Consider the following 25257-nt stretch of genomic DNA (forward strand, 5'->3'; position numbering starts at 1 on the left):
AGGGATGGATTGAAGAGGATGCAAGGGGAAAGAATTACATTACATTACATTAGTGATTTTTATTCTGCCATTACCTTTTGGACATAGTGATGGAGGGAGAGATTGTGGCATTGTGCTGGAGAGGTGTGATAGGAGAAATGGGCATGGGGCTGGTGGGCAGTGGTGAAAAATGCTGTATATGATCCGGGGAATGAGAAAAGGATAAATGTTGGATGTGGCAGTAGAGGGGGTAGGAGAGCTGCACCCTGGATATCTCTCACTCTCTCTCTTTCCTCACTCCCTTTGCAGAAAGGGAGGGAGAGAAAGACAGATGGACAGTGAGAGAGAGGAAGACATGTTGCCAATAGGGGTGAAGGAGAGATGAAAAAAAGCTGGACTCATGGAGAACAAAGCGAGATGTTGGTTGGGGAAGGGAATGAGGTCTGGAGGAGAGGAAGCATGCAGGAAGCCTTCTTACATTGATGGGATTTGAATATGGGAGTTCAATCTGCTTTAATTAATTAAATTTTTATTTTATAATTGTAGATTGTTATATTAAATATTATGTATTAGAAATGTATTTTTTTTTTTACCTTTACAATTTAAATGGAGTTCTTTTCATAACTTTGATTATGTTGTTAACCGCTTTGATCCTTTTTTGGCTAGTTAAGCGGTATATAAAGATTTTTAATAAACATAAAATATTGGATGCAGTCAAAAGGAAGTGCAACCAGAGACTCATGAAATCACCAGACAACAAAGGTAGGAAAAATTATTTTGTTTGCAATTTAGTGATTGAAATGTTTCAGTTTTGAGAATTTATATCTGCTATCTATATTTTGCACTATATTTGTCTATTTTTCCATAGTTGTTACCGAGGTGACATTGCATATTTTAAAGTCATCTGCCTTGACCTCTTTGAAACCCCCCCCCCAAAGAAACAAATATAAATGATAATTATAATTAACATTTTCTCTGCATAGAGTGCTTTGTGGGGGGTTTTAAATTTTTACTTTGTGGTTACCATTATGAATTAATACGCTTATATTGTGTGTATATGAAAAATGGAAGACATTGCATTACAATTGGTTCTATTATTATGGGGGTGGGGTAAGGAGTGGAGCTTGGGCGGGGGTACTCGTTTGATATTTGTTACACTTGGGGGTACTTAGCTTGAAGTTGAGAAACACTGGAGTAGAGCATCTGCTCTGCTTCAGTACCTCTCCCAACTTGGCTGCTTTGAAGGGAGGAGATAATTACTGTCCGAAAAGGAAGAATTGCGTCCCGAGCAGATGCCCCTGAAATTAAGCTCTTCGAATGGGAACCTATCCCCCCCATCAAAAAACGCTTTTTATAGCATCAACTCAGAAAAAATTATAGTTAATCACGTTAAGCCTAGTACATGTAACAGACCAGTTTTAGCACCCAACATCTTTCGTTTCCCCTTTCACCAGTACTAACTGCCCCCACCATCAAAGAATCTGCCTCTTAAAGGTACGTCACAACTAGGCGACTCTAAGCCCCGCCTCCCTAACACCCGCTAGACCAGATGACGCGTACGTCACTTCCGCCGCTCCTTCTGATTTGCCATCTTCACCCCGCATGAGAGCTCTTTTCCGTTGCGGTTCTGCGAGCAGTTTTTAAACCCGTCGCTCTCCGGTCTCTCCCCGCCGTTGGAAGGTAAGAACCGGGACCGAGGGAAGCGTGTGCACCGGGTCTCACTTTGTGACTGTTGCGGGGCTTGTCGTTAATACTGTGTGAACCTTCTGACATCTCTGTCACGCGCTGGAGGGAGGTGTGGTTCCACTGCCGGTTTTGTCTGCCTCGCGTTTCTTACAATTAGTCTGTGGCCCTGCTTAAATGGCGTATTGGATGATAGAATATATAGTAGAAATTGGGATAAAGAAGAAGTAAGTTTTTCTTCTAATTGTCTAAAGTCTCATGTTTGGATAGTTAAAGGAGGTGTAAGTTATGATTGATTAAAGAGTGAAAAGAGGTTGAAATAAAATAATGGTCTGACCAGGGATTTTACATTGTCACGCACAAAAATGCTTACAAATCTGGTTTTTAGAAACATGATGGCAGATAGCCAAATGCCCATCTGCAGTAACCATTATCTCTTCCTCACTTTATCACTTCCTCACTTTTTGAATTCAGACAGTCTCTGTCTCCACCACCTCTTCTGGGAGGCTGTTCCATGCAGCTCCCACCCTTTCTGTAAATAAATATTTCCTTTGATTATGCCTGATGAGGTAATGGTGGTCTGTTACCCCAGAAAACAGGAATCCGTTGGGGTTGAGGTTCCATTGTAGAATAGGGAAATAAATTGAAAAATAAGGAGGATAGACCAGAAGTGAAGAAAGAGTACCACGGGGTGCAAGGGGAGGTCCACCGATGGATTAAAAACTGGCTGGCGGACAGGAAACAGAGGGTTGGGGTAAAGGGCCACTACTCGGACTGGCAATGGGTCACGAGCGGAGTTCTGCAGAGGTCAGTGCTGGGACGCCTCCTGTTCAATATATTTATTAACGACCTGGAGGCAGGAACAAAATGTGAGGTTATTAAGTTTGCGGATGACACCAAACTATACAGCAGGGTAAATAACATGGAGGACTGCGAAGATCTCCAAAAAGATCTGACAACTCTGGAAGAGTGGGCCAAAAAGTGGCAAATGAGCTTCAACATAGGGAAATGCAAGGTCATGCATGTAGGGGAAAAAAACCCGATGTTCACTTACAAAATGGGAAACTCGCCACTAGGGGTGAGTAACCTTGAAAGAGACCTGGGAGTGATGGTAGACACAACCTTGAAGGCGTCGGCACAGTGTGCGGCAGCCTCCAAGAAAGCAAACAAAATGTTGGGTATCATTAAGAAAGGTATCACGACCAGGACGAAGGAAGTCATCCTGCCACTGTATCGTGCAATGGTGCGCCCGCACCTGGAGTACTGTGTCCAGTACTGGTCGCCGTACCTCAAGAAGGACATGGCGGTACTTGAGAGAGTCCAGAGAAGAGCAACTAAGCTAATAAAGGGTATGGAGGACCTCTCATATACTGACAGACTGAAAAGGCTGGGGCTTTTCTCCCTGGAAAAGCGGAGACTTAGAGGGGACATGATAGAAACCTTCAAAATTATGAAGGTGTGTAGAAAAAGTAGATAGGGACAGATTTTTCAAATTATGGGGAACTACAAGTACAAGGGGGCACTCGGAGAAATTGAAAGGGGATAGGTTTAGAACAAACGCCAGGAAGTTCTTTTTCACACAGAGGGTGGTGGATACATGGAACGCGCTACCAGAAGAAGTGATAAGCAGGAGCATGCTACAGGGCTTCAAAGAAGGTTTGGTTAGGTACCTAGAGGACAAAGGGATTGAGGGGTACAGATAGGAGTAGAGGTAGGTTATAAGGATAGGATTAGAGGATTAGAGGTAAGTTACAAAATTAGTCTGGGACCACTGTTCAGGCGATAGGCCTGATGGGCCGCCGCTTGGGTGGACCGCTAGGCAGGATGGACCTCTGGTCTGTCCCAGCGGAGGCACCTTCTTATGTTCTTAAAGAGTACCTTTAAACACGGTAACTGTACTTCCCTGTGCTGTCTAGAGTGGGGATCTGACTTTTGAACGTATGGTCCACGGACATCTCTGAGCAATTGAATTTGCAGGTGTGGCATTGGCTGTAGTCTGCTTGGTTCTACATTTGGTACCATGATCCCTACTAAGGAGCCAGTCTTCATGACCACTTCTTTCTGATCTGTGGCCTGTTTCTTCTGCTGTAGTCAAACAGGGGAGGGGGCATCTTTGCCTCCAATCCCTCCAGTCAGCTCCACCTGTAGCACTTACTCCTCTGGTTCACTGCCTATGGCATACACATTCCCAGGAACCACCTTGGCTTCATTGGAATCTTTTTCACCTCCTGTAAGCTTCAGCTGAGGCTTATATTGTGTTGCTTCTTCCATATTAAGTTTGTACCTTGTTTGGGGTGAAAGCTTGAGACCATTGCAGTCCATCCTGTCTGCCTCACAAGGTAGGCCTGTCTGTTATGGTACGGCTATACATACAGGATCTGAATTTGTCCTTGGCATTTCAGGGTGCAGACTGTAGCCTGTCCACTGCTAGCCTTTCAGAGCATCCCAGGTCAAGGGACAGATGGTAGAAGTCTGCGAGGCTATGGCTTTTCTTCTTATTTGTCTGGTCTGCTATTCACCACTAAGCTGGTACTATCCATACAAGATTCTGTTGCTGCTGCCTGTGGCTAGCTTGAAGCCTTCTCTAGGACTAAGGTGCTAGTTCATTGCCTCCTTCATGGGACTGCCTCAGCGGCCATCTCTAGGACTTGGACTGTTGGGGTGGCTGCATTGTTCTTGTAACTGCTCTTGATGGTTGCTTTTAGCTTCATTCAGACCTTGGGAATGCCTCCCTTCAGAAATATTTTCTACTGATATCTCTTGCTGCAGATTTCTAACTGAGTGCATTTCTTGTAGCCTCTTGGTTGCTGGTTTACAATTTGTCGGTGCCAGTGGACCTCCGCTTTTAATGATGCTTGAGGCTTGGCATTCTAGTAGAGCTCATCTTCCAAGTCGTATGCCTTCACTTTTTAGGTCTACGGGGTTTCATGAGCAGAGCCTGTCCTGTTTCTCCTTTCCCTTCTATCTCATCACTTTGTCCATTCGTTTGTGTCTTTGGAAAGGTTGGTGTGTGCAGTGGTTGGTAGTTCATTGACTACTTATTTGGTACCTTGTAGTCTCGGATCTTTTTCCCTATTCAGCCCATCTATTTGTTTGATTTTGAGGCACAATTAGGGAACAGTTATGTCAGAGTTACCGTAGCGGGTTAAATTCATGTAGAGTTTGTTCCAGTTTATATACTTTCTTTTTAGTCAGCTTCGGTTAGCATTTGATGGCTTTCCTCCCTTCTTTAGGACTGCTTTGCTACATCCCACTTGTCTGCTGGTGCTAAGGAAGGAAAAATTATATCTTACTTGCTAATTTTCTTTCCTTTAGTATCAGCAGTTGAATCCAGAGCCCCACCCTGTCTCAGATTTTTGCATTTATGCGCAGATGTTTCAATATTTTGCTGATTTTTTTTTTCACATTTATTGAGTCCTTTTGGATATGCTCGAGGTTTATAGGATTGTTTCAGGTGATTCTTCTGTAGTAATGCATCTGCGGTATGGGAAAGGAGTTTCTAGGAATAATTTCCATCTGCTTTGCGAAAGCGTTTCTAGTTGACCAGGAAACTACATCCAATAAGTCTGAGTTCAACTCGGTGCTCTCTATCTCCACCTGCTGGTAGGACACAATCCACTTGTCTGGATTCATCTGCTATAATTAAAGGAAAGAAAATTAGCAGGTAAGATATAATTTTTCCTTAATTGGCAGCACATGAAACATGCAATTGGGATATGTGTACTGGCAAGAAATGAAAATAAGACAGTAGGATAAATAAATATCGGTAGCTAGAATAAAGGTGAATTGTATGTATAGAGTAAGTGCAACTAGTCTCAGAATGTGTGCAATAAGCTAGCCTTGATGCAGTGTGACTGGCTGGTCAGCTGCCACAGACACTAAAGTCTCTGTGCTACAGAAGATTTCATACATCCTTTGTACTTTACATTTTGCATACATATTTCTGTACAGTGTGCCAAGTAGTTGAAAAGGATAAAGGTATGTAACTGAAACTGACCTTACTTTTTTATTTTTTATCTATTTTGGCTAGCACAATTACTAGCTCCGTAATTGAGGTTGACATCTTGATATTTCAAATACCACAAAATGGGCATTGGAAAATATAATCTTGAGTTAAGAGGAGACTGGTGGGGGTGTGACAAGATGGCGGCGGTGAGTGAGTCGCAGTGAAGCGGAGCAGGAAGCTTGGGATGATTGCAGGCGTCTTTCTTCTTACCTTTTTCCTGAGCACAGATGCCGCCGAAGAGGAAAGGGGTGTTGAGGGCTGTTCCCTCGCCGGCCCTCTCTTCGACACCCTTGCAGCAAGCCATCCAGCAAACGGTTGACCGCTTTTTTGCAGCTCAAACGACGGCAACCCGAACTATCGGAGGAGGTGACCCGGTTTTGGGAGAAGGCGATGGAGAGCTTTTCCCCCTTTCGGGGAGCGAAATATCTTTGTCCCCTCCGGATCCATTCACCCCCGTGTGTCCAGCTACTGCTGGAGTTCAGCTGTGGGAGAGCCATGACCCCGGAAGGGAATCCATGGGGCTGCCCGGTGAGGGTGTTAACCGGAACCAGCAAGTGCAGGGAAGCTGAAAGAACTAACAACAAGTACATCTACACTAACATCAACGGAGGCTTCCTTGGGAGACATTTGGTTGCTTCTACAACGTATGAAGGCTTCTATGGCTAAAAACACTGAGGAGGTAACAAATATTAACTTTAAGATTGATACTTTAACTAAAACTATTGACTCAGTTAAATTGGATTTCTCAAGCCAAAACAAACAGATACAGGAGGACATACAGCAGCTTCAAATGTTTAAAACAGCAATAATTAAAGATAATTCCTCTATACATAGGAAATTAGAGCAATTTGAAAATTATAATAGATTGAATCTTCGTATACTGAATTTCCCAACTTCACCTGGTATTCCGCCTATTGATTTCTTCAAAAGATATTTGATTGAGAACTTGGGAATTTCTTCTGAAAATATTCCTCCTTTAAATAAGATTTACTATTTGCCAAACAAAAAAATTCCTCTGGAAAAAAACGTTGGACAAGAGAAAAATAATGGACAAGAGGAACAGATTGATTTTGCTAATGTTACTGCTCTTTTAGAACAAACTCTGAATCCAGATACTGCGAGAACTACGCTTCTAATATCTTTTGTTTTTGAGCAAGATTTAAATATGATCTTAAGATTATATTTTAAAAATTCTCAAAAATTATTTGGAGCACAACATATTTGGATTTATCCAGACGTTTCTAAAGTGACTCAGGAGCGAAGGAAAGATTTTCTCTACATTTTTACTAGCTTACCCTTGTAAATGTTTGTTAAGGTACTTGGGAGTCAAATATGTTTTTTTTTTTCTGCAGAACATTTAAAGGAGTTTCTAAGAGTTAAAAAGATTACTAAGAGTTAAAAGATTACCAAGGTATGATGTAGAATGGAATATAATATAATTAGAGGGTAGCCGTACCTCACTAAGCCTTTTCCTCTGAATTAAATTCTTTAATTTATGTCTCCAATATTATATGATTATCACACCCCTTTCATTGTGGTCTAAGGAAGGGATAAAATGTTTTATTTCAAATTTGAAATGTTTTGTTCAAATCTGATATTATTTTGGTGAAATCTGTTTTCTTTCTCTGTATTGCATGGAACAAGATTACGCTTGTGAATTGTTGTTTAAAAATTTAAATAAAGAATTAAAAAAAAAAAAAGAGGAGACTGGTAATACTATTTTGTTTTAATTTAGATGAAAGAAACCATCATGAATCAAGAAAAATTGGCCAAACTTCAGGCTCAAGTGCGCATTGGTGGCAAGGTGAGGATTATTATTATAATAATGCAGAACATTAGTCTAATTTTCTGAAAGAATAAAAGTAAATTTTTAAGATCACAGTATAGCTGTGTTCTTAGCTTTTGTTGGGTGTCTCATCTACAATAGAGAATGACATGATGACAGAATTCATCACCGTTCCTGTCCCTCGGATAATGGCGGGAAACCATCCCGTGTCATTCTTTAGTGTCTATCTCAACCTCGGTCCGTCTACACCAGAATTCTTTAAGGCAAGGCTTGAGGGACTGTGGTTGTGCCTATTCATACTCTGATTCTACCCTCTCTCCTTAAAGAATGACATGGGAATGGTTTCCCGCAGTTATCTGCGGGGATGGTAACGGTGATGAATTTTGTCTCACTGTCATAGAACAAAACTTCAATAAATTTCAGAGCTCCAAAATTAGGGAATCTTTTGTGAAGCATACAGGCAGAGAAATGTCCTTCAAAATAACTTTGAAAACGAAATAGAATGGGATGAAACAGCATGGAGTGGTGGAAAAATCTGTGAATAAAGCACACATGTTCAAAAATGGTGTAGATCTGGTTAGGAGTTCGAGACATTATCCATCTCTTCCCCTCCCCCCAATAAAGGCAATTGCATTTCTGTGGGAGAAGCTGTTCCAGCTCCTGCAGTGTACAAACTTACATATCGTGAAACATAGCAGTTAGGGGATTTAACTGCCCTCTTCCCACAAATACACATATACACCCATAAAATATGGTTGGAAAGAATTCTGAGTTGTATTTCCCAAACTTATCAAGGTACACTTATGGACATCCTGAATCCTAGAAAGTAGATTCCATTAATTCTGTGGATCTTGTATTTCATTTTACACTTACCATAAATGGGACTGATGTGTTGCCTATAGCTTTATGATATGGAATAGGCAAATTAATACTAAGTTAATAAAATATTTAGGCATGCTTCGTTCAGCTGTGAATTTGTGTCCAGTATGTCATATACATAAGCATTGTCAGATATATTACAACAGGTTGAGAACCATTGATCTAACTGCACTACTGCCAGTGGGCACACAAGGAATCATTATTAATGTACAAATCTAGGATTATAGAAAGAAAATATTAATCTTAATTTGTCCAGTAGTTCTCTGAAGCGACTGCTGATTGCATGTCAATCATGCGATGGAACTGTATAGAGAATCGCTCCTCCAGGAAAGATAGGCGCTAGAAACCTAGGCCAGGGAAACCTAGGTCAGAGTTTTCCAGGCCTACATTTCTGGGACCTGTCTTTATTATGAATTGTGCCTACATAGGCGCTTTATGGTGCCTAATGCCATTTCTGGTGTTAGCCTTGCCCATAGTGGTGTGGAGGAATGGTTCTCTATTAACTTAGGCGTCTAAGTTAAGTCACCATTTGTAGAATTACCTCCACCCCCGTGTAAACAGGGCTGTGGAGTCATAAGGTTTGATGTGCTGTTTTTCTGCTGTCCAACACAGGGCTGTGTACGCACACGTTTTCATTTTGAAGCTGAAGACAGGTCATTTTTCCAACTCCTACTCCACAACTCTGTATATAATTGTCCCTACTATTGTAAATGGTACTGTAATTAAATGAAACTTTTACTGTTTATTAAAAATATATAATTAAGATTTGTGTGTGCTTAATGCTCCTACAGTGAGGTCACATGGCTGAGAGATCGTGGCACATATATTCCTGTATATGCGTTATTAAATTGCTACTAGATCAATAAGATGTGCAATATATAGGCCCCCCCCTTTTACAATGCAGCAGTAGCATTGCAGTAAACATACCAAAGGGCTTTGGTACATTTACCCCGGCAGCATCACTACTGTGGCTTTATAAAAAGGGCATTCTGTGTCGTCTGATAGACCGGTATAGTTCTTTACAGATGGGTTTATGTCTCACTATGACCAGCAGGTGGAGACTGAGACCAAAACTTGGTTGTAGTATATTAGCTGAAGCTCCCCTCTCCTAAACTAGTCTTTCTCAGTCTCCAAAGCAGTGTGGTAAGGCTAACTTGGCTCCTCCTGTTAGGCCTGGGCCTGTTGGAATTTGTTCTAGGACTCCTGGTCTCCTCTTATTGCCAGATAGAGCTTGGACGGGTCCTGCTTGGGGATCCGTCCGACCTTGGGTGTGTCAAATCCGGCGGGTCTCATGCTGGGTCCATTCCCCCACCTCCCCAAGTTTTTGTAGAGGTGCCTCAGCTGGCAGCCTGGCCTCTAATACCGGTCAGGCCTCCTTCGAGTACCAGTGGGCTCTGTTCTTAGGGAATAAAATAAACCCCCCAAATCCTGAGGCTGTGCCGATCTAAAGGGCTATTCCCATTTACATGTGCTGTATTTTTCACTAACTGGCACTTCTTTTCTAGCTAGGAAACGTTTACAGCAAAATGAGCACTTTGAAGGGAAAAAAGTACTCCAGATGCCAGCCTGTGCAAGCGTTGTGCAGGCTGGAGCAGTGGGGGATCCTCGTTGGCATTGGTGCTGGCAGCCAAGGAATCCCACCACAAGTGCCTCGCTAGCCAGCAGCTGATCGCAGGGAAGCCCGGGCTTCCCCCGACGCCCACATGGGAGATTTTCCAGCTGTCGATGATTAGGGTAAAAAGGATTCCTTTACAGCTGTTCCCGGCTTGCCTGCTTTAGCAGCTGGGATGGTTCAGGCTTCCCAGATGCTACCGGCCTCTGGAGCTCCGATTTTGGTGGTTTCAGCTCCATTTCTGGCGGGAAGCACCTCCATTTTTTTCTTTAGCCTCAGTTGACCTTCCCCCCTGTATTGGAGAAACGGGGGTAGGTTTCTACTGGGTCCCCTTCTGTGGCAGGGAGTCCCTTGGGACCGCCAGGGTGGTTTTCCCCTGATTTCATGTTAGCCTTGTGCAAGGCTTATTTGCTTGTGGCCAGAGATCCACTTCCGCCCCGGGGGTCTTGGGGGTGATCTGCCTTCAACATCCTCTACAGTTAAGCCTCACACAGCATCCGTTTTGTCCTCTGCTACTTCTCTCTCATCCAAGCGGCCCCCAGGTCTCTTGGGATGATGATTTTTCTCGAGGAGCGATAGTTTGTGGATGAGGTCCTGGTCCTTTGGGGTGACCACAAGGATCCTCTTGATAAAACGGATACCGCCAGTGGAAGGTTTTCACTTCTGTTGGTTGGTGAGGACGCATCCGTGGTACGCAATTTTTCACCGGGACGAACTCCACAAGCTTATTCTTCAGGTCTCAGCGCTGCGCTTTGAGGACACCCTGTCGGAGCCCCCACATGTTGTGGACCCCTTGCTTCTGGGAATCCGCTCTGTTTCTCGCTTTTTCCCTATGCATCAGGATATTTGGGATATTGTGCTTGCTCAATGGCAGGTGCCCGAGGCCTCCTATCGCTTCTCACGTTCCATGGCCTGTCTGTATCCCATCCCTGAGGGGGATCGGGACACCTTGAGGTCGCCGATGGTAGACATAGTGTTCTCGGCTATTGTAAAGCGGCATACTATGCCTGTAGAGGGCAGCTCTGCTTGGAGGGACTCTGAGGAGCGTAAGTTGGAGTACCTCCTTAAGCAAAGCTGTGATGTTTCTGCCCTGGCAGTCCAGGCAGCAATATGTGGCGGACTGATTGCTTGGGCGGTTTTTCAGTGGGCCGAGCAGGTCCTTGACCGGGAATCTGATAACTGGGAGATAGTTGAGCAGGAAATTGCCAAAATTGAGATGGGTGCCATGTATGATCTACTGCGAGCTTCGGCCAAGTCTAAGGCTTTTGGGGTGGCTGCCCGTTGTACCTTGTGGCTGAGGGCATGATCGGCAGATGCAGCCTCCAAGGCTAAGCTAACTAAATTTCCCTTTAAATGATCTTTTTTGTTTGAGGAGTTGGACTAATTTGTTCAGACTCTCATTGACTCTTAAGGCTCCTCGCTTGCCTGAAGACAGAGCTAGGCCTCTGGCGCGGGGTGGCGCTGCTCAGGGGCATGAGCGTGATTTCCGACGACTCCGCTCTGGTCGAGGGGGCCCTTCCTTTCTGGTGGCTCAAGAGTGGCTTTGCTCATGGTCTGGGCAGAGTCTCATCTTCTGGACATCTCGGCTTTCCACGTAGTAGGAGTGGAGAATGTTCAGGTGGACTTTCTAAGTAGCAGATCTGGCATGAGAGCAGCAGGTCAGGTAATCACATTTTAATCTTTGAATTTTTTGATCTGTTAAAGATTTACCCCCTGGTCCCCTCAAGCCGCATTAGGTTTTTTAAATCGCCGGCTACTGCAGTAAAAGCTCCGACATTCATAGGAATTCTACAATCATCAAAGCTTTTACTGCAGCAGCCAGCAATTTTTAAAATAAATAACCCTAACGCAGCTTGATAAATAGGGGGGGGGGGGGGGGGGTGTTAGTGCATTAATGTGCTAATTCTGCAGCCTCTGTCTTAGATTTATTGAGAATTGATGATATGAATTTTAGTGAGCTAAACATAGGGCTCCTTTTACAAAGGTGTGCTAGGGCCTTAATGCGCAGAATAGCGAACGCTGAATTGCTGCACGTGCTAGACCTTAATGCCAGCATTGAGCTGACGTTAGTTCTAGCCGCATAGCACGGTAATTTCATGCGTGTGCTAAAAACACTAGCGCACCTTAGTAAAAGGAGCCCATAGTTTATTGAAAGTATGTTATCCTCTGAACCATTGTGAATGTTTTAAAATTGTTATAGGCGATTAAGAAATTTTGGAAAAAAATAAAATAAATAATAGTATATTGCTCAGCTTGTTTATGTTGTAGCAATTTATTGATGGTCCCTGAACAGTAGTCCCTCAGCCATGTGACCTCGTAGGAGCACTGAGCACATACATATCTTACATTATTTTTTAATTTTGTGTTTTTTTTCATATAACATAAAATTTTCTTTTAATTACAGTAAGGTCTGATCCGGAGATGGCAGTTCTTATGTTATGTTCTTATGTACCTTTCAGGCAGACTTTCTGGAACACCAGGCCGCACAGTGGTACAAAGTATTATCTAATTATTTGAATAAGAAACCTAAAAATGGACTAAGGGATATTTGGAGCATTGAGATTAAGCATCAGATTAATGCATCTCAATGGCCACGTATTTGGTCTTGGAGAATTAAATGTACAATATCGGCATCTATTAGGCAAACATGGTTCTTCCTGTTGCATAGAGCATTCTGGACCCCTGTACGTTTACAAAAATTAGATTGCTCTAAGTCTAATAGATGTTGGCATTGTCATATTGAAGTTGGAACTTTGGATCATCTATTATTTTATTGTCCATTCATTCAGGCATTTTGGTTATCAATCTGGGATCAAGTTAACCTTATGATGGAAAATCATGTGGCGTTTTCTTATGATACGGTTCTATTTGGAATGTGTATGAGGGCTAAGTGCCAAATATCTGCTGCAAACAATAAGCTTCTGATGATCCTTACGGGTGTGGCGATCCAACAAATAATGTATAATTGGAAGAATTGTTCTCGATTAAATTATAGCTTCTGGTGGAATTCGGTGTGTCATCTGTATAAAATGGAACGACTACTAGCAATACAAAATGGTCATTTTAATAGGTTTAAGGATATGTGGAGGCCAGTAATAAGTTATTATAATGATTAATGTTAATTTTATTAATTCTTTTTCCTTATGTGATAATTTGAAAGAAAGGGGGGATGGGTGGAGTAATAAGTTATTATAATGATTAATGTTAATTTTATTAATTCTTTTTCCTTATGTAATAATTTGAAAGAAAGGGGGGATGGGTGGGTTATGATAATTTAAGAATATATTTAAATTTCATAAAATATTACTATACATATGGTATATATTAATTGTGTGTGGAGGTGGGAAGGGGGTTGGGTGTAAAGTCCTTTTGACATATGTTACTGAAGATTTTTCAAGTGATGATGTAATATAATGGTTTATATTTATTGTACACTTGATGCATATTTTAAAATGAATAAAGATTTTGGGAAAAAAAATGTTCTTATGTACCCATTTATACAGTAATAGCTAAAACTTGATATGGGTTTTTGAAAGGTTTCTCTTGTTTTGGGATTGAAATGCTCCTGGTCATATGTCCCATTTATCTAAAACTTGTAAAATACATGTTTCTCCAGCCTTGTCTTGATTGATTTGGAGCAGATTAAGCTGTCTCTCTTTCTGACGTTTCCCATCCTCTTTTTCCCATTAAATTCAACTTGGTGCATTTACTGAATTTGTTGGTTAATTTGAAGTGTGTATTTTATTTTTATTTTTTACCTCTGCGAACATTTGAGATCCCCCTTCTGTGGAATTTGTGACAATTTGTTTGGAAGCATGCTGAAAGTAATCTTTTTGCCCAGTTGCAACATTCTTTTCCAGTGCGCTATGATTGTGATGACATAATGTTCCTCATTCTGGTATAACTATGTCTTTCATAAGCATAGAGACTGAATTACTGTTTCCTTCTTAGGTAATGTGCATTCTGAATTTTGTAATCAAAAGTGGTCTTTCGCTTTTTATAGGGTACTCCCCGTAGAAAGAAGAAGGTTGTCCACAGAACAGCTACAGCAGATGACAAGAAACTTCAGTTCTCCTTAAAGAAATTGGGTGTCAACAATATTTCTGGAATTGAAGAGGTAACAAGTTTCTTCTATAGTGAAAGGATATAGAAGCGGAGAAGTTCCTGATTGAGGTAATGTAGTATCCCACTCAAAAATTAGATTTTGGTATGTGTCGGCAAAACGAAACTAAGCTAGTTATTCTCAAGCTATATGTTGTGTTGGTATCTGTTAACAAATGAGTGCTACATAGAGAATGACACGGTGGTTGTTACCCGCCGAAACGGGGAGAGAAAAAATAGTGGTCGCTGCGGGGACGGGGACAAGACCATTCACTGCCCCGTGGAGCAGTTAATGGTCTTGTCTCTGCAGTGAAGCAATCACAGATTGCGCAGTCCAGCATCCTCACCCGAGCGCCGCATACTGCCATCTCCCTCCCTCCACCTCACCTTAGGTGCTGACCTTAATTCTTCTTTTCTCAGCCGCACACTTTCAGTAAGCTGCACGCGCAGCTGCTTCAGTTGTTGAATCGTCTCCTCTGACGCAACTTCCTGTTTCCAGTTGCATCTGAGGAGAAGATTCAACAATTCAAGCAGCTGCTTGTGCACTGCTTATTGAAAGCGTGCAGCTGAGAGAAGAATAATTCGGCACCTAAGGTGAGGTAGAGGGAGGGAGATGGTGGAATGCTGCGGGCAGGAGGGGGCTGCTGGATTGCGCTTGTTCCCGGCTCACATTAGGAAGGAGGGAGTGAAAGGGAAAGAGATGCTGGGCCAAGGGGATGAAGAGGGAGAGAAAGAAACCCACAGCAGGAAAGAAAGGGGAGGATAGGCAGGTGAGCCAGATGCTGTAAGCAGGGAGGAGAGGGAGGGGGAGAAAGAGGGAAAGAAGCTAGATGGGGTTGCAGAGAAGAGACACATTGGTGTGGAAGAGGAAGAGAGGGGACACAGAAAGGTAAACGAAACAGAGAGAAAATTATGTGCATGGGGGCATAGAGACATAAAGTGGAGATACATGGGGGGAGTTATGTGCATGGGGGCATAGGGACAGAGACATAAAAAGGCATACATGGGGTTGGTATTTGGATATAGGGGGGGCAATGCCAGATACATAGGGGAGATATTAGAAATGGGGAAAATAGGAACACAGAAGCGAGATGGTTTGTGGGGATGGGACAGAGACCGAGCTCGCAGGCTCAGACGGCTTGCACAAATTACATTGTAATGCGCCACGAAGATGGTCGGACCGCATGAGGGGTGCTGAAGGGCGGTAGAAAAGAACAGACGCTGAAGGGGGTGGCGAGAGGGAAGGGTGGTGGAAAGGAATGGAATGGAACAGAAGCTGAAGGGGGGTGGAGAGGAACAGACGCTGAAGGGAAATGGGGAAGACGGAGTGGGGAGAAGATGCTGGAAGGGAAGAAGATGGGTGCCAGACCAATTGTGGGGGGGGGGGGGGTGAAGGGTGAGGCACAGTAACAGAGCAAATGGAAGACGCAGAGAGAAGTCAGGCAGTGGATGGAAGGAATTGAATGAGAAGATGAGGAAAGCAGAAACCAGACAACAAAGGTAGAAAAAAAATTTCTATTTTTTTTTGCTTTAGAATAAAGTAGTATATTAGTTGTGTTGATAAAAATTTATAAACAAAGCCCTGCCAGCTGAACATCTCTTTCTCTAGTTCAGCAGCCAGAAGTTTGATTTATAAGGAAGGAATAAGCTAATATTTCAGTACTGAGGCTTGTATGGATGCTACAGGGACAGTGGTCGCGGGGACAGGGCAGTGACAAGGATGGTGGTTGCGGGGACAGGGACAAATTTTTCCCCGTATCATACATCTGTGAGGGTTTGCTCTTGAAGTGGGATTTTATTTTCTTTTAAAATTTAGTCTAAGTACAAAAGCAACTTGACCGACCCCCCCCCCCCCCCCCAATTATTTTGGCAGGTCAATATGTTTACCAACCAGGGAACAGTCATCCACTTCAACAATCCTAAAGTGCAGGCTTCCCTGGCTGCCAACACATTTACCATCACAGGGCATGCAGAGACAAAACAACTGACAGAGATGCTGCCAAGTATCTTGAACCAGCTCGGAGCTGACAGTCTGACCAGCTTGAGGAGACTGGCAGAAGCATTGCCTAAACAATGTGAGTAATAAAGTGTTATGTGACTGGGATTTGTGTTATGTGATTGGGATTTTATGTGAACAATTGGTTCTAGTATTATATAGGAAGGACTCCCATTTTCCTGTGATACAGCAGCAGCTGCCTCCAAACACAAACAAATTGATTCTACAGCTGCCATAAAGTGATTTCCCCAAGCCATCTCAATAATGGCCTATGGACTTCTCTTTTAGGAAATTATCCAAACCTTTTTTAAATACTGCTAAGCAAACTGATTTCACCACATTCTCTGGCAACAAATTCCAGAGTTTAATTACACATTGTGTGAAGAAATATATTTTATCTGGTTTGTTTTAAATCTACTACTTAGTAGCTTCATCACATGCCTCCTAGTCCTAGTATTTTTTGAAAGAGTAAACAAGCTTTCTTCAGATAGTCTTCAACCTCTGCAACAGAGGCTGCTCAACAATTCATCGCCCTTTCTGTGAAAATGTATTTCTAAACTAAACCTTAAGTTTATATACCGCGTCATCTCCACGGAAGTGGAGCTCGACACGGTTTACAGGAATTAAAAACAAAGAAAGGAACTCCAATGGAAGGAAGGAGGGCTTGGTAGACAGGAAGGAGAGAGGGGGAGGGAGGGGGTAGTTACATTTTGGAGAAAAGCCAGGTTTTCAGATGTTTTCTGAAGTGTTGGAGGGAGGTCGAACTCCGAAGATGGGCAGTAAAGCTGTTCCACAGCTCGGTGATCCTGAAGAGGAGGGATGTTCCAAGTTTTCCTGTATGGGAAATGCCATTTAAAGAAGGGAAGGATAGTTTGAATTTCTGAGTGGATCTGGTGGAGTGAGTACTCGAGAGCCAAGATAGAGGAAAGAGTCTGAGTCTGACCTCTTAAACCTTTATCCTATGCCCCCTCATTCCAGAGCTTCCTTAAAATTGAAAGAGACTCAACTCATTGTGCATAAAGATTAGAGAAGACCAACGAATAAGTGTCTCAATTGGCTGCAGATTTGGATATTGGCTATGAGCCTGCATTTGCCACAATGCATGATGACTTGGGATACAGGAAAGTCTGCACACGAAGGATTCCCAAACAACTTATTGATCTGCAGAAGCTACAGTGTATAGAGGTTGCAACTCGGTTCCTAAGACGTTATGAAGTTCTGAGTGTTCTGGAGAGAATTGTCACCGGTGATGAGAAATGGGTACATCACTTGAACCCAGTGAGCAAAAGATGAAGCATGAATGAAGTAAAGGAAGCGGTGCTTACCTGGTTTTGGGAGCAGCCAAAAAAACTTCTTTTCTGCAGGAATGCTGAAGCTATTTGAATGATACAACAAATGCATCATCTTGCACAGGGATTATGTGGGAAAGTGATATGTTCAGTTGCTCACAGTTTCTTCTGTTAAAGCTGTTAAATGTATTTTGCCTTTACTTTTTGATTTACCTTCGTATATCACTGGCTGTATCCTTTCAAACAACTTCAGCCCAGCCAGTTTGTCTATGGCACTGATGAGAATGACACACAGATAAGACAACCTTGGTTTATTGATGGAATTTTGAAATCAAAATTTCTCAACTTATAGACATATACGATATATATACAGTATATTGACATGCCCAAAATTAGTCTTTAGCTTCCTAAAAATCCTTGTAATTTCAGACATTTTTTCCTCTTCTGGTGTTGCTTTCACTTGCTTTACAATATCCATTGTCTCTTCCCCCCCCCTTTTTCTTTTTTTCTTGAAATGTTTCTACTATACGTAAACCACCATGAAATTACAAAAATAAGTTTTAGGTAAATTTGTAAAATTGGTCTGTTTAAATATGATAGCTGTGTGATTTGTTTTGTGTGTGGTTTTTTTTTTCTTTCAGCAATGGATGGGAAAGCTCCACTTGCTACTGGGGATGATGATGATGATGAAGTGCCAGGTAAGATTATACAAATGGGAAAATAGAAGTATATGTTAAAATTTATAGCCTGCTGCATCCAGTGATCACATTGGGTTACAACCAAATATGCATAATAAAAAATATATTACAACATTGTACAATTAATGCAGTAATAATAATAGGCAAGAGAAAATAAGTCTTAAACTTTTTCTTAAACTCTATGTAATGCAACAGAGAAAATGCACTGCTGAATCTGAGTCAAACCTGTTTCTTAAAGCCCAAGATGGTTGTTAGTTATATCATCTGCTGTGACAGAAATTCCTACTTCAGCCACCAGAATTAATAAATGGTTTCAAAACACAAACCCATTAATATACTGTGTAATGTATTTGATAAACACCTTTCTGTGGTAGCTTTGCTGTGAATTTAAAGATTTTGGCCCTGATTCTGTATAGGACGCCCGGGAGAGGCGTCCTAAACAGAATCGGGCCTACAATAACCCCGATTCTGTAACCGGTATCCATGTTACAGATGCCGGTTAGTGAATCGGGTTAGAGTAGACGCAGCCGCTACACTTATCGCGGCAAGGGATCTCCCTGCTGCGATAAGTATAGCGGCCGCCTGTCTGATCACCGGTAGGAGGGTGCCCAACCCCCTTGCTGGAACGTCATGCCCCCCGTTACCCCCTCCGATGACCCCCCCAATTAACCTCTAAATTGTTGGCCGGCTGGCTCTTGCTGCTGTCCAGCCGGCAGGCCCGTCTCGTCGAAATGAGGCATAGCGGGTCTGCCCATCCCCACTAACTCTAAGGCCTAATTGGCCCAGGGGGGGGGGGGGGGGGTTGCCGTTGATCGGACAGGCGGCCACTATATTTATCACAGCAGGGTGTCTGGTGCTGAGAAGTCTGTAGCCCGAAGCCACTCAAAGCCCCCTTCCATGGTACCTTTTTTAGTGGCGGTAGTCCAGCGCGGGCTCCTGGACAGCTGCCTTTGTCTTAGAGTGACGCAGGAGCGCGACCAGGCAGGAAGCGCAAAGATCAGGCTTCTGCATTGTGCGTCGCTCTTCTAAGACAAAGGCAGCCGCCCAGGAGACCGCACTGGACCACAGTCACTAAAAAAAAGGTGAGGCTGTGTGTGTGTGCAGTGTATTTAGTCCTTAAGATGCACCCCCTTTTTGGGGGTGGAAAAAGTGTGTCTTATGGTCCGAAAAATACAGTAGCTGGTATTCACCAATCCCCGTGGGTGCTGGACAGCTGAGATTCTACTGTATTTGGGTTTCTGCTGGGTGCTTGTGATCTGGCTTGGCCATGGTTGAAAATAGAATGCTGAGCTAGATGGACTATTGATCTGACCCAGTATGGCTATTCTTAAGTTCATGGGTCAGTCTTCTGCTCCAGTGCTGTGTGTGCTATACAAACATCCTATAAACATCTCACAATTCTTTATAGTTGGCCGCCAATCAAGTTCAAGTTTATTAGTATTTGATGAATCGCTTATTCGGTTTGCTAAGCGATGTACAAAATTATAAAATGATCTTTTATATTTATATATTTGGAGGAATATAAATAAGATTGTCAAGTGATTAGTTAAAAATCTTTCTGATTGATTATTATACACTTGTTGTAATATTTGAAAATGAATAAAGATTTAAAAAAAAAAAAAAAAGAAGTAAAATTACAAAAAAGACAAACCAAATGGCAAAATTCTTGAAGATAAGACAAACTTGAACTGGGAGGAAAAGAGGGGAAAGTTACAATTTTTTAGAGGAAATAGACAAAAAAAGGAAAAGAACAATGGGGAACGGGAAAGATAAAAATCTGAGAATATTTAACAAATCTAAAATTTAAATATTAAAAGCATCTTTAAAAAGATAAGATTTTAAGGATTTTTTAAAGGAGGTAAGATCCTTTTCATTTCTAATATATTGTGGTAATGAGTTCGACCATTTGGGGCCCATTACGGAGAACATATCAGATCTTCTCGTGCCTACTATTTTCAGAGAGGGGATAGATAAGAGATTTTGGAAAGATGATCTGAGTGGTCGTATAGTGTTATGAGGTATTAACATTCTAGCTATAAACTGAGGTTCATTAAAGGTTAAGGTTTTAAATATTAACAGCATGACCTTAAAGGAAATGCGATGGCTGATTGGGAGCCAATGGGAGTCGATCAATAATGGCGTAACGTGGTCATATTTCTTGGCATTGTGGATTAGTTTAATAGCTGTATTTTAGATAATTTGTAGTCTTCTTTTTTCTTTTTGGGAGATGTTAAGTAATAGTGAGTTACAGTAGTCCATTTTAGCTATAATCAAGGAATGAACCAGAATGTTATCAATTTCCAGAGAAATCTTAGTTTTAAAAGGCATACAGGAGTGGCACTCAATTGATTAATCGCTTTCCATTGAGTATTCACTGCTAGCTGCTTCATCAGCCCATTTATATTTATAACCTAATTTTTGTAAGTTTTTGTGGCTTTTTTTTAAAAAAATTTTGATTTCATATAATGAAGTTCAACACCTTATCTTTCCAGTGTAATAGGTGTGTCATTATGGACAAGAGGGTTATCTCTCCCAGCCCGTGAGCTATTGCAGAAGGAATCCACTCTGGATTTTTTTTTTTTTTTTTTGTAACCCTCCTACTTCACTGAGCTTTACTGCCATCTACCGTTTTCCCCTTGTCCATGCAAGCCTGAAGGGAGTGTTTCTGTTCTGCTCTGCCTTTTTTCTTTATTTTATGGGTTATTTTCAGATTTCTTGGGTTTTTGGTGCTTGGAGCTTCCCTGTTTGTGGGTCCAGCTCTTCCTGCAAGGAGAAGCAGATGGTGGTCTGCAGCTGACAGGCCAATCCCTTGTGCTACCTGTTAGCCAGCCTGCCGAAGCATTTTTGGAGCTCAAAGTAGAGAGCTGCACGGGAACGGGGATGACGGGAATCCCGCGGGGATCCCGCGGGTTCCCCCTTTGGGTCGCGGGGATCCCGTGGGGACGCCCCTAGGGTCGCGGGGATCCCGTGGGGACGCCCCCTAGGGTCACGGGGATCCCGTGGGGACGCCTCCGAGGGTCGCGGGGTTCCTGCGGGGTTGGATCACAGTGCATTCGAGCCACGAGGGTAGTCTCCTCCTCCTTACCTGCACTGTCGCAGCACACAGCCGAACGGAAATCTTCCCGATGTCAGCGCTGACGTCGGAGGGAGGGCTTAAGCAAAGCCCTCCCTTCCTCCGACGTCAGCGCTGACATCAGGAAGACTTCCGGTCGGCTGTGTGCGGCAGGGCAGGTAGGGAGAAGGCAATGGCGTACGAAAGAGGGGGGAGGGGGCGGTCCGCCCCGGAGAATGTGCACAGCCGGTCAGGTCCCCCGATCGACCGACAACAGGCCCGGCCGACAAATCTCCCTGCCCTGTAGCCGCGAATCTAAATTACCTCTTACAGCAGCTTCACTACTCCAGCTGCTGTAAGAAGGTAATTTAGATTCGCGGCTACAGGACAGGGAGATTTGTCCGACCGGGCCTGTTCTGTTGTCGGTCGGGTGCAAAAGCGCCACAAAGGTGGAGGCAGGGAGGGAGGAAAGGTGGAGTTGAGAAGAAAAGACGCTTAAGGGGGGAGAAGGCCGCTGAAAGCACTGGGGAAGACAAAGGGGTGGAAAAGAACACTGAAAGGACATGGGGTAAACTGGAGGAGGGGGGGGGAAGGACCCTGAAAGCACTGGGGAAGACAAAGGGGTGGAGAATGCCACTGAAAGGACATGGGGAAAACAGGGGTGGAGAAGGCCGCTGAAAGGACATGGGGAAGACAGAGGGGGGAGAAGGATGCTGCCTGACAGGACATGGGGAAGATGGTGGGGGAGAAAGACACTGAAAGGAAATGGGGAAGAGGGAATGGGAAGAAGACGCTGGCAGGTAAGAAGACAGAGGTGCCAGACTATGGGGGGAGCGGAGGGAAAAAGATGGGTGCCAGACCAATTTGGGAGGGGGGAGAAAGGGAGAGGCACAGTAACAGAGCAAATGGAAGACACAGAGAGAAGAGAGGCAGTGGATGGAAGGAATTGAATGAGAACATGAAGAAAGCAGAAACCAGGCAATAAAGGTAGGAAAAAAATTCTTTTTTTTTTTTTTTTTTTTTTTTGCTTAAGGATAAAGTAGTATATTAGTTGTGTTGATAAAAATTTATAAACATTAGAGGCTCTGGTAGAAACCCGTTTACAAAGTATGTATTCTTCCCAATTAATATTTCCAAATTAATAAAGTCTTTTTGCTTATTTTTAAATGGGTTTCTACCAGAGCCTTTAATTCAGTAACATAATTAAATGAAATAACTATTTCTGTAGTTTATAGGGACGGGTGGGGACGTAGGGGATTCCTCGCGGGGACGTAGGGGATTCCTCGCGGGAACGGGCGGGGACGTAGGGGATTCCTCGCGGGGACGGGTGGGGACGGAGGGATTCCTCGCGGGGACGGGTGGGAGTCCTCACGGGGACGGGTGGGACTTTGGCGGGGACGGATGGGATTTTTGTCCCTGCGCAACTCTCTAGCTCAAAGCTGTCCCTGGTTAGCATGGCTCACCATCTGCTTGGCAGGGGTTTGAGCGTGCAGGCTGCAGCACTTTTCCAGGCTGCAGCACTTTCCTCACAGCCTATAAGGCAAATTGGGGGGGGGGGTCTGAAATTTCAGTTTTCAGTAGTCTGTATGTGTTCTCCTATGACCCCCTTTCCAAAAATTCTAAATTTGCGGGCGTTTGCATTTTATTTTGTTTTTTCAACTTTTTTTGTGCCAAAATCCTGAAAGCAGCCATTTTGAGTTTTAGTGGGGGGGTTTTTTTTTCCCCCCCTAAAGTTCCCTGCTGCTTCAAATCTGCTACTTCTGTCTCAATGTGTTGGGATGGAGTCTTTGAGCTCTTTTACCAATAATCCATGTCAAGAATGTGCAAATTTGTGCACCGCAGGAGCGTCCTTGCACCACATACTGCGCCGCACGTGCAGGAGAAGTGGGAGTGTCCATCTTAACCTCTCCCTTTACACTCTCGAGCTGAGGAAAGGGCAGCTAGCCAGTGGTTCGGGCACTTTTCTGTTTCTAGAACCAGTGATCATCCTGTGCAAAAAGGTGCGGAAGCCGCAGAGCCCAAGAGACGCAAATTAATACAATACAATCTCTTATATCCTGCAGTTTTCAACAAGGAATCATTGTGGCTTACATTTGTGTTATAATGCTGTTAAAAGGCGAGTTTAATATTGTTAGATTAGTTTAAAGATAACAGTCTGTGGACGAAGAGGGCTGGGAAGAGTTGTATATATTGGGGGGGAAGAGATTTTTTAAATCTTTTCCTGAACAATGCATGGGTAATCGTTGCAAATAGGCAGGAAGACTATTCCAGATATGTGGTCCAAGGAACTTGAAGGTGGAGTTAAACATCCTTTTCTAACGTACTCTTTGAGAGGATGGGAACTGTATCTTGTCGCTGCGTGGCCTTGAGTTGAGAAAGGTGTGTGAGACTGGAATGCTGATTACTAGTTTGCTGGTGTTTTCTCCAAAGATGAATTTGTGAATCATACAGACTAACTTTTATGGTGAATTCTTTTTTCCACAGGTAGCTAGTGTAGTTTAAGTAGCAATGGGCTAGCTCTCTCAAAGAACCTAATATCTCTTTAATTGAAGTTCAGATCTAGCTGACATGAATGTTTTGCAAAAAAATCTGTATTGGACATGGTCTCTAAAAAACAAAAATCAACTCTTAAGGACAACCTCTCCATTTACACAAACTGTCAAAATACCTTCAATTTAGAAAAAAAAAAAATACTATATATATATATATATATATATATATATATATATATATAATTAGTACTCACATACAAGCCAAGGTATCAGACTAACGATGTACCACTCAGTTGGGCAGCAGCAGATGGGAAGTGTTAGAGGCAGAGGATTGTGTTTGATTCGACAACGGCAATGTCTATTTTTTTTTTTTTTCCATTATTTTTTATTTTCTAATTTTACATAAAGTGTACATAATAATAAACTACAATTGATAAATACATATTATCACTTTTATATCTAATACATTATATATCTGAATTTGATTTTCCCCCTCACCCTCCCCCCTCCCTTTCATTACTTTAATATAATATTTTAATTTTCAAAAATTTTTTTTTTTTTAAAAAGTATACAACATATTAGAATACAATTGATAAATATTCAATAACTTTTTATATATCTAATGCAATATTATCTAAACAAATTTTGTCCCATTTCCCTCCCCCCACCCTTTTATTACTATTTATTCATACGTTACATTTTGTATAATATATTATAACATATTATATATACATTGATTTTTCTTACCCCCCCTCTATATGTGTCAAAAAAAAAAAAAATCCTTAAAAGAAGAAAAGAAGAAGAAACATCATATTATTTATTCATTACAGTATTTTGTCAATGGCCCCCATATTTTTATAAATTTAATATATGTCCCCCTTTGTATTGCTATTGTTCTTTCCATTTTAAAAATATGACATATTGTATTCCACCAAAATGTGTAATTTAGGTTGTTGTAATTTTTCCAATTGTTAGTTATATGTTGAATGGCAACCCCTGTCAAAGTTAATAAAAGCTTATTATTTTCTGGTGAAATTTGACTTTTTTTTCTCATCATTGTTCCAAATAAAATTGTATCATATGATATTGCAATATGATTTTCCATGTCTATATTGCGCAGAAGAAAGGCCTGGCAATCCTACTTCTGTATTTTGCCATGAAAACTTGATATTCATCAAGTTGCTAGGACTTGAACATGAGTCATTGGTACCTAAAAACAATATAAGCAAGGCAATCTAAAGCTAAGATACTAGAAACATGCAAGTGTGAGAATTTGTTTTTTTGTGTGTGTGTGTGTGTGTGTGTGTGTGTGCTTTGAATGTGAAATAATTTCATGCTATTAAACCTTTTTCTTTCTCCCCATAGATCTTGTTGAGAATTTTGATGAGGCATCCAAAAATGAGGCAATCTGAATAAGCATGTTAAGCTTGTAAACAGATGAAACTTGAAACCACTGAACCGAACTGCAGTTTTACATTGTGTGGCTCTTTATGTCTTTCTGTTTTGTTATGTGATCTAGTTTGAATCTGTATTATTTCTGAGGTCTTTAAACACTGCAGCTCATCGTTTCAGTCATTGCTTGTACAGAGAATCCACATAAACTTTGCAGTCTGATTAAACTGAACAAGTCTGGAACTAAAATTTGAAATAATAAATGAAATAAACCGTTTACTTTTGGTTTTGC

General features: G+C 42.3%; 1 protein-coding gene across 1 annotated transcript; it reads left to right on the forward strand.

Moving 5' to 3' along the window:
- The first annotated feature begins 1507 nt into the window (after nt 1-1507).
- BTF3 (basic transcription factor 3) lies at nt 1508-25257 on the forward strand. Its single transcript, XM_033929263.1, has 6 exons — nt 1508-1659; nt 7404-7472; nt 13949-14062; nt 15920-16121; nt 17973-18029; nt 24939-25257. The coding sequence occupies exons 2-6, from the start codon at nt 7404-7406 to the stop codon at nt 24983-24985; spliced, it is 489 nt and encodes a 162-aa protein (XP_033785154.1). The 5' UTR covers nt 1508-1659; the 3' UTR covers nt 24986-25257.

The sequence above is a fragment of the Geotrypetes seraphini genome, chromosome 1, assembly GCF_902459505.1.
Source record: "Geotrypetes seraphini chromosome 1, aGeoSer1.1, whole genome shotgun sequence".
In the NCBI taxonomy this organism is placed as follows: domain Eukaryota; kingdom Metazoa; phylum Chordata; class Amphibia; order Gymnophiona; family Dermophiidae; genus Geotrypetes; species Geotrypetes seraphini.

Excerpts from the sequence above, each read along its gene's own strand:
- BTF3 (XM_033929263.1), top strand. The coding sequence starts at position 7,404 with ATGAAAGAAACCATCATGAATCAAGAAAAATTGGCCAAACTTCAGGCT. Across the intron at positions 7,473-13,948 it reads AAGTGCGCATTGGTGGCAAG|GGTACTCCCCGTAGAAAGAA; the intron begins GTGAGGATTATT and ends CGCTTTTTATAG. Across the intron at positions 14,063-15,919 it reads ATATTTCTGGAATTGAAGAG|GTCAATATGTTTACCAACCA; the intron begins GTAACAAGTTTC and ends TTATTTTGGCAG.